Source organism: Physcomitrium patens, chromosome 18, assembly GCF_059467195.1.
Source record: "Physcomitrium patens ecotype Gransden chromosome 18, ASM5946719v1, whole genome shotgun sequence".
Taxonomy (NCBI): domain Eukaryota; kingdom Viridiplantae; phylum Streptophyta; class Bryopsida; order Funariales; family Funariaceae; genus Physcomitrium; species Physcomitrium patens.
Genome location: NC_143427.1, coordinates 6,976,644 through 6,986,541, shown reverse-complemented (window position 1 = coordinate 6,986,541; position 9,898 = coordinate 6,976,644). Strand labels below are relative to the sequence as shown.

At 33.1% G+C, this 9,898-nt stretch overlaps 1 protein-coding gene across 6 annotated transcripts; it reads left to right on the top strand.

The window, feature by feature from the left end:
* Nucleotides 1-3,575: 3,575 nt before the first annotated feature.
* LOC112295118 (uncharacterized) lies at nt 3,576-7,251 on the top strand. Of its 6 annotated transcripts, none has more exons than XM_024546322.3 (3): nt 3,576-4,069; nt 5,188-5,544; nt 6,116-7,251. In XM_024546322.3, the coding sequence occupies exons 2-3, from the start codon at nt 5,377-5,379 to the stop codon at nt 6,797-6,799; spliced, it is 852 nt and encodes a 283-aa protein (XP_024402090.1). In that variant the 5' UTR covers nt 3,576-4,069; nt 5,188-5,376; the 3' UTR covers nt 6,800-7,251. The 6 variants fall into 6 exon arrangements, with proteins under 6 accessions (XP_024402090.1, XP_024402092.1, XP_024402089.1 ...); XM_024546324.3 differs by lacking the exon at nt 3,576-4,069 and adding an exon at nt 4,417-4,625; XM_024546321.3 differs by lacking the exon at nt 3,576-4,069 and adding an exon at nt 4,632-4,847.
* The last annotated feature ends 2,647 nt before the right edge of the window (nt 7,252-9,898 follow it).

Genomic DNA, 9,898 nt, shown 5'->3' with positions numbered 1-9,898 from the left:
GCTTTTAAATATGACCCTATGATTAATGATGGCTACAAAAAGGAATAAGAAATTGGCTCTAGTGATGCTGAAGAAGGAAAAGTTTAAGAAATAGAAGAATTTTTCAATGAAGAAATGAAAAATGAGGTTTTATAAATGTTTGCTTGAATAAATATGAGTAATAAAGGGATTGTTATGCATACAACATGTATCCAAAATCAAGGTGAATTTGAATATGGAGGAATATAAGGCTTAATAAAAGAAGCCCAGACCATCCAAATTCAAGAATATGTGGTTGGAGAAATAAAAAATGAAAAGATGGTTCACAAGGATACAAAGGTACTTATTTATGCTAATAACTATAACTTTGAGTGTAGTAAAGAAAGGAAGGTGGATTATTATCATTTATTTTGGACAAAGGTGAAGCTTAGAGAGCTTGAAGATATGATTTTAGCTTTGATTGTTCACGACTCTTAGAAAAAAATCATATCTAAGAGACTTTTTGATAGGAGAAAATGGTCTATTGATATTAGCCAAAAATGGATATTGAAAGTGTCACATAATATGAAGATATGTGAATAGAGATTTCTAATGGTACTTTCGACTATCAATATAATATATAGAAGAAATTTGTTTAAAGATAGTTTGAGTCATATGTAGTTGTAATAATGTAACACAATGAAACATATATATTTTATAAGTTGGGTGAAGCTATCATTAGAATTCCAATAGCAAGAAAGAGGGTAAAGGCTTTCTAGAGAGGAGATGGCTGATTTCAAATAGAAGACCTTGGAGAATTCTTACATCAATATTTGGACCAAGAAAATGAAGAAGAGTCTATGAGTGATTCAAAGAAATCTCAAGAGGATGAAGAGAAGTAACATGTGGCACATACTGGAGGATGTGTAGGTTTGGAGGAGGCAAATGTCATTTTGTAATTGCTTATAGTATGTAAAAATTAATTAAGATATATAATATGTTTGTAAGTCTTGATGTAGATTAAAGTGGTTAGCAAATAAATTTAAAGAGAATTGATATAGAAAAATTTATTTGGAAATTTATCTATTTTGATTATAATATTTATATTATATAGGATTTAGATATTTAGTATAAAGCCTTGAAAGGAGATTAGAGCCTAAAAAAAAAAAACTTAACTAATAGGAGGCTTATTGGAAGGGATGAAAACAAGGCATGGTTGAATGAAGGCAAGGAATGGAAAACTTCATTCCTATTGGTCGAAGGTCATATCCAATCAGCTTCAAGTACGCTAGCCGAGGCCATATTAGGGATTAGGGTTTCTTTTTTGAAGGCATTTGATCTTTGAAGGCTTAGGTCAGCAAGTTCAGGGTTTTGGGTATAATTTGGATGAAGAGTTTGTGTGATTTCTAGTTTTTATGAAGGAGATATAGGTATTCAAAGTTAAGGTGTCAAATTTGTACCTACTGTCACTCTTTGAAGCATAACATATGTGTAGAGAGAGCAATGAAAGATCGGTGATTGGAATTGTAGAGAACACTTTCTTGGCTACACTTAACATATATTGTTTGACGAATTCCAAATCTTGATGAAGGAGTTATAGGGCATTGAAGACAACACATGTAATTCAAAGGCAATAAGTGAGTCATTTTGTTGATAGTAATGGTTGGAGCCATATCTTGGATTTCTCGACGAAATTTTAGCTCAAACTTTTTATAAGTGTGAGTTATTAAGTTAAAAAGCTATAAATCAAAATTTCATGGTATTTGAGTACTTATTTTGTGAAATATGAAGAAAATAGCACGTAGATGTATGTAAGCTAGGATTTTAAGCTACTATTAGGGTTTTGGTGATATCTCAAGATCCGTAACGAATTTACAATTGAATTTTTTTGCAGTAGTTTTTTAAAGTATATCAATACTTTATGTGAAATTTACTTTAATTCACATAAAGTAAATTTCACATAAAGTATTGATATACTTTAAAAGATAACTTTACTTCACATAAAGATTAAGATTGTTTGGATAGTTTAATCGTGAGATATGAGCTATTGAAGTTTGGAAAATATTTCTCATAAGGATATATAAGGATTAAGATACTTTATCATACATTTGGATGTTTTTTTTTTTTGATACTTGGGCTTATGTATTGATGTAATTGCCGTAAAAGGGAATATATTATATATATAAACTTGATATTTTTATAGCTTAGACTTGATTGAGTATTTAATGGCACCCAAAAGCCCAGCACTTTCTTGAGGCAAACTCTCTCAACCTCGACAATGCCTTTCTAGTCTTAGTCTTGTTCAAGACTTTCTAATTTTCTTGTTTTTGCTATTAGCCATTCTAGTTAATATTACATCACCTTTAGAGTGACTTTCTAGTTCTCTTCAGTGATAGAAGAGTGTATTGAGGATTTTCTTTCTTTGAGATTCATGTCCTTGATACTTCTCCTCTATCATTCTTATTATCAATGCAATCTTTGTGAAAGCACCATTTGTATATGATATAGTCTTGATTGTGTGTAAATACATCAATACTTTGTTTTATTTCTTCTATACTCTCAAAATATTCCATTAGTGGTGCACACATATATCCCTCACTTTTTATTGCAAAATGCAATAAATTTGTAGAATATAGAATTTCCTCTCTTTTGTCTATTATACACAATTTGAAAAAGAACATACACTAGAATGAAATGAAAAAATAAATTGAATATAGACATACTTATAAGGCAAGTAAGAAAAGAGAAATAGAAAGATGTTATTACTAGCCATTGGAAATTATTGAGAACCATTGAAAATTATATCCAAAATGATGATTTTGATTATTCGAATGTAGATTATTGTCTTAATGATGAAAAAGATTTGTACTATCCATGTATAAAATACAGATGATGGGTGGGTAACTTTAGTGAAACTTTTTGTCACTTTATCATTCTCATATATATATATATATATATATATATATATATAGTAAAAATATAATTTTTTTCACCACATATAAATAATCACTTGTATATTGCATTTTGACAAAAAAATTATTCTAAAAAATAATGTATATTTGAAGCATAATTTCAAAATTATAAAAATATTTTATAATTGTAGATTTAATTTTTTTACTATATTTACTCATTTAATTATAGTAAAAGTTAGAATTTTGTTGTATTAAATAAATCAATTTACCTTAAAATATTTAAATATTTTAAAATAGTATATTAACATATTAACATATGTTATCATATAGAATATTTACATATTAACATAATATTTTTTAGAATGAGAACTTATTAATAAAATAAATATGAACCTTCATCCAAGCGTCACAAAAGAATTCACTCATACATATACTTCGTGCATGATTCAATCCAGTGTATAAGTAACCTGCATTCATCCATCTGATTAACACTTACAGTCGCATATTATAGGCTCCATTTAGCTCGAATATTATGTATCTATATATATATATATATATATATGAATGTATGTTGCACGTTGCATGGGCTCCTGAAGAGGTTGGTCAGGGCGTTGCTTGCGGCAGAAGCAGCAGCCTCAGCGCCACGGGAGCTGCAGCGCTCAAGCGAGGGGAGGGGGGCATTGGGAAAGTGGGTCGCGGCGTGTGAGGGCGATGCGTTGATCACGTCCTAGAGCTGGCGTTAAGCGATGGTGTGCGCTCGCCAGCACTCAGGCGCGTCGTTGCCTTGCAAGGCCAGGCCAGGACCCAGTCAGAACGTTGCTTGATTGCTGTCTGGTGCAATCCCCTGGCTTTGGGACATGGCTGCATAGTCACACGGATCTCGCCTCCTCGATCGTGGGTGGGTGTGAGAATATGGGAAAGACACAGGGAGAGAAAGAGAGAGAGAGCACCACACACACTCACTCACGCTCTCTCTCTCTCACACACACACAAGTGCAGCTGGTGGGCAGGGCATGTTGGCCCACGTACCTCCGCCACGCATTAGCCGTGTCCGATAGTGGTCCCTTTCATCCTTTGCAACCAGCCCCAGCTTCCCCCCAATGCATCCATTTCTGTGCCCCCCGCGCTCACTCCAGCGACAAACATGCAACAAGGCGGAATAGAAGAAGAAGAAGATCGACAGAGTCTGTGTGAGGGTGGTTAGTTTCTTGCGCTTTTGCATTACGTGAATCTCAATATTACGTGAGGCTATAAGTATTGCTCATGTACAATGACGAGTGCAGATTATTTCACGTAATTTATTTATTAGTTTATTTATATGTTGTTGCATCATTAGTTGAATCGATTCATGCGTACGTCCTCCATGGTAGTCCTGGCCTCATGGTCCCAGAGAAGCCACAAAGCTGCTTTTCTGGAGCCGATAGAGACGCTCGTCTACGGCAGATGTCGTGGGATACACAGCCGCAGATTGCCACCGTATCCGTACAGTGAGGAACATCATCGCAGGAGTTATAGCTGCAACTCATCCTCACCTTGCACTGTACTCTTCACTTCATATCTCGTTTCCTGTCACTTCCCACATGACTGATGATAGTTTGAATCACACCAATGCTCACCTCATGCATTCCCCTGCATAGTCCACCTTAATAGTTGGGCACAGGGCACAGACGTTTCGTCTTGTTCAGGGCGTTTCTGTGTGCATGTTCATGAGGCAGTATTTTAAACGTGTTGCGATTGTTGATTCGGCTTAACTGGGTACGCCTTACAGAGATTCATATGAGTGGATTTCACATCTCGTTTAGATAGCGAGATGGAATGTGGTAGTCCGATCGGTGTTAACCATGTTCCTCTGTGGACGTCCTCGTGTATTGACATGAATTTGGGCTACAATTTTTTGGTATGAACGGGTGGTTTGAGTGTGTTTCTGGATAGATCTCTTGCACAGGTGCCATCTTGTACCGCGGTGCCATCAAAGAGGTTGGGTAACGTGCAGCGTGGTGAGGTTGAAATTCAAATGGTTTCGGTGATTTTTTCCATGCTTGTTTTTCCTGGTTCTGAAGGCCAGATTCGAAGAATAAGTTTGGAATCATTCAATGCTGGGCCGGATAGTTGCTTGTGTGTATGCCATGCAGTTTTCATCCATATAGTGACCCACGCTAACTTTGATGCATTGATAAGGAAAAACAGGCATTAGGTTTCTATCGGTTATATCCTTGTTGTCCTAAAACACTGACGTGTATTCTCCAAGTACTCTACTTCTAATTTCGTTCTTATCTTCCATTGTCAATAATATTTTTGCCTAAATGTTGTTTTGCAGGCGTGCGGTCGAAACGTTACAGAGCAATAGATTTCTGTGACTTGTTTTAAGGAAAACAGTTCATGAAGGACGAAAGACAACTTCGAGGCAATCAATTCGATTGTCTCGATAAAAATTAGCGGACACGCATTTTTCCTTGAGCTGAGACCCATTTCAGCCGTTGTGGTGTTGGATAAAGATACATAAAACATGGATACCAGAGATGGAGTACTAGACGCTATCCTAGTGCCTCTAGGATTATTAATTATTCTAGCATATCAAGTAAGGTTGGTCTGGAAAGTGCGGTGTGCACCCCTGCTGACTGCAATTGGGGTGAACCATCTTGCCAGACGGCACTGGGTCGAGAGTGTGATGAAGGTACGCCCATCCTCTGCATGTTTAGTGTCATCACCTTGCTACATATTCCTTTGTGCGCATCCCTCGATAGGAAACATCCATTGCCTATGAACTTAATTTGAAATAGACTTTCTTAAAATTGCGATGCAACAGGAGGACATTGCGCAGGCTGTCACAAAGATATGCCTGGGGTCCTATCAGTGGAATTAAAGCATTGATGCGACACCATGAACTCTTTGATTCAGTTTAATGTAATTTTTTTGCAAGTGGGTACATGTTAAAATTTACGCCTCCATGCTCCGAATGTGCTGCAATTCAGAGCACATTTGAGAAGGAATTTTCATAATTCATCCTTGAGACTATTGAGTGACGTACTGTTGAAATCTTGATTTTTGGACGTTACGAATCGGGAATAGGCAGGCCAAATAAAATTCATGCATTCATCTCCTATCTCAAAGGGGAATCAATAAGCTCAGCTTGCGAAGGGCTTCTGTTTACTCTCAATAAGGACGCTTTAGTCTGACATGATCATGTTGAGATAATTTCCTGCTGAAGATTCTTAACACCAGTTATGCATTTCGTTGTGCTGCAGGATAATGATAAGAAGAACATCCTAGCTGTGCAAAGTCTCCGAAACACGATTATGGGATCTACTCTCATGGCATCTACCGCCATCTTGATGTGCTCTGCAACTGCTGTCTTTATGAGCAGTGCCTACTTCAACACTAAGGAGCCGCTTTATGGTGGAGTCAGCCCCAAACTACTAAATTTCAAGTTCCTGTCGCTCATGGCATGCTTCCTTTTCTCATTTCTCGCCTACATGCAATCTGTGCGGTATGTCAACCATGTAAACTTCCTTGTAAACGTTCCTCTTCAGGAGGCCATGGCAATCCGCATATCCCCTCAGTACGTCTCAGATGTGCTCGCCAAGGGATGTAACTTCTATACTGCCGGAACTCGTGGATTCTACGTCGCATTCCCATTAATGCTATGGCTTTTTAGTCCTATCGCAGTGTTCTGTGGCTGTATTCTGCTTGTACCGGTAATGTACAACCTCGATGCATCTGGCCTTGACAGCGACGACGATTTTATCCGAAAAAACTCATTGAAGGTCAGTCTCCCTCGTCACTTCACAGAAGATGTAGCTGGTGTAACTCGTCCCTTCAGGTCGTGTGAGCTGAGGAAAAGTTCCGACGGCAACGTGCTAACTACATGCTCGGATCACTGGACAAGCACGGACTTTAATATCCGAGCCACACAAGAGCTTGGTCGATAGCTCACAGAGCGCAGCCATCGGCGAACTTGATAAATTAGGCTAGTGAGGACCCCCCCCCCCCCCCCCCCTCCCTCCCTCCGAATTCATCCTTGGCAAACCAACCCTCAGGCTCCCCATGACCCCAAAGGCGTATAAACCATAACCCAATTTCGTCCTGTGTAGAAAATTGACCAGGATAACATAGCAATCTCCTTCTGGTTTGACATCACCTGGACCAAACGCTCTGTGAAAGATGGCCCTAAGCTCTAGAAGTTTCATGTTTGAATGTACTGGTTTCAATGCAAGATGGCAATTAAGACTGCCTCAGCTCTTTTGACAATAAAGTTTGACAATGTGGGACAGCACGGCGTGAGAAACGTTGACATGAGTTTAACCGAGCAGTGCTCTGGTAATGTAATCCTTCACTTAGAAATAAATCAAAAGAGCTCAATAGCTGAGAGATGAGCACTGTTCGCGTGGGTACAATTTCTGTGCTTGTGAACTATCTGCCATCCTTGTGCTTCGTTCTTCAGTTCTATGTCTGCTTCTGGTGCCATTGCCGATTCAGATAGACAGAAAGTGCTATCGAAACCTCATCAGTCTTCTCTAGGTTTTTAGATCTGCAAGTTTTCTGCTTCTGTGTCTTGAGATGCAGCTTTCGTTTCAATAGAAATCTGGTGACGGTTGTGGTTGTGTTTGAGGTCTGGCTAGCTGCAATTGAATATGCTTGACAGGGTGTTTGTCTCCTCATGTGGCTCATTTGTTATGAACAAGGTGTCTTCACGGAAATCATGTTCCATTGTCATCCACTTTTGGATATTGATAAAATTTATCATGGACATTTTAAATTATATATATCTATATATATATATATATATATAGATGCATCTATAGTTCTGAAAAACATAAAGAAATAAATGTGGATATATATATATATATATATATATGTGTGTGTGTGTAAACAAAGATAGTGAACATTTGGTAATTAATATAGAAAAAAAAATAATAATAAACAATAAAAAAATAAACATTGAATTTAGTTTAAAATCATAGATATTTATTATGGTGATATTTTTTAATAAATAAATTTATAAATAGTAAATATTATATTCATTAACATATTTATAGTGTTGTTAATACCGCCATAATTTGTTCTTATTAATTTTTAAATTACGATTTAATAAAATTAACTTTACTTTCTAAATAATTTGAAAAAAATAAAATATAATAAATATATATATATATATATATATATATATATATATATAGTTATAGTTATTGGAATAAAAAATAAAAAAAAAATGTATTGAATGAATGGCACATTGTGGTGGCAATAGCAAAAACCGTGGTAGCATTAACAAGTCCTTATATTTAAAGTTTAAAAATATTATAAAAATAATTCACAAGCTACAGATTATCCAAGAATTTAAATTGATGTTGTATAGAATTTAATGTGATAATTAATACGTATTTATCATATTAATTTAAATATTTTTAAATTCATAATAATGATAAATAAATAATTTTTAAAAATAATAATAAAATAATGAGTTTTTGAACCTAAAAATATTTTGAAAAAGAAGTGGTTAAGGAGTCTTATAAAAATATCTTTCTTAATTATGAAATTATACTTTTTAAAATATTTTTGTTTGAAAACAGTATAAAGTATGAAGAGATTATAAAATAGCTCATTTTTCAATATTATTGCTCTAAGTAGATCAATTTATTTTATTTTATTTATTTAAATTATTTATCTTCATCAAATCCTTATTAATTTATGTATATTTATTTTAATAATTATTAATATTATATATTATTAACATATAATTATTAATAGTAAGATATAATTTTTTAAAGAATAATTATTTTAAGTTATTATAAAATATATTAAAATATTTAAAATAAAATTTTTATAAAATTTTATATAAAGAAGATGATTAGAAGAATATCAAATTTTAAAATAATACTTTTAAATTTTTGTATAAGAATTTTGAATTTATTTTTTAAAAAATAAAAAATTTTGGAATAATAATAATAATATCTTTTTTTCATTTTATACAGGAAATTGATTGTATAGTATAAAGAGCTTATTTAGAAATATGAATGCACACCTAAAATTGTTATTGGAATAATTTTCAAAATAATATAAACATATAAAAATTACTTCTGTATAATTTGATAATAATATTAGATTTAGAATATAAGAAAAAAAAATATTAAATTTTTAATGACATAATTCATATAATGGGATTTATAAATAAATAATAAAGTTTAATATTTTACTAAAAATTAGCAATAAATATTATTTTTTTCAAATATTATTTAATTTAGTCTTTTTTTTAAAATTATAAATATGAATTTTATTTTTTGAGATTATAATTCAAAAAAATCAAAAGAATTTGTAATTAAATATACAAATTAAAAGGACTTTAAATCAATAAATATGGTTAGTTAATAATAATTTATTATAAGAATTTTTTGATTTTATGACCAATTAAAAATATTTTGTAAAAACATACATATATGATAAGCTTTTAAAGTAAGTAGTACATCTTTATATATAAGACAATATATCAAAATACCATCAATTCTTGGGTAACATATATTTTTAGCTATAAGAACAATTGAATTACTTTATATTATACTCCAAAGAGCATTTGCAAGTAAAAGCATAAAAAAAAAAATTAAAAATTGACAATAATGCACAATAAGTGATTAATTAATATGTAAATAAAATATTTATAATAATTTAAAATAAAATTTTAATAATCCATACTGAATACAATCAATATTTTTTACAAATTTAGCTTTACTTCAATATTAGATATTAATAAAATTAGATCATTGTATCGCAAATATACATATTTATCTAGATTAAAGGAATTAGATTGAAGTAATTAGAAGTAAGTAAATTCAATAATATCCTATGAAGATATAAATTTGAATTTTTACTTATTTGTGGATGATTGGTAGGTTGAAAACTTGGCCAACAAGTTGCCAGCATGTTGCATATGTATAATGACATGTGGTACAAATTAGCCACCTAGTACACATATAAGAAACTTGTCTTATAAGTTGGACACATGTTGGAGATTCTATAGAATATTGCCACATAGCTCC

Bases quoted from the DNA above. Each gene is read 5' to 3' on its own strand.
- LOC112295118 (XM_024546322.3), top strand. From the start codon at position 5,377: ATGGATACCAGAGATGGAGTACTAGACGCTATCCTAGTGCCTCTAGGA. The intron at 5,545-6,115 runs GTACGCCCATCC...GTTGTGCTGCAG, and splicing joins GGGTCGAGAGTGTGATGAAG to GATAATGATAAGAAGAACAT.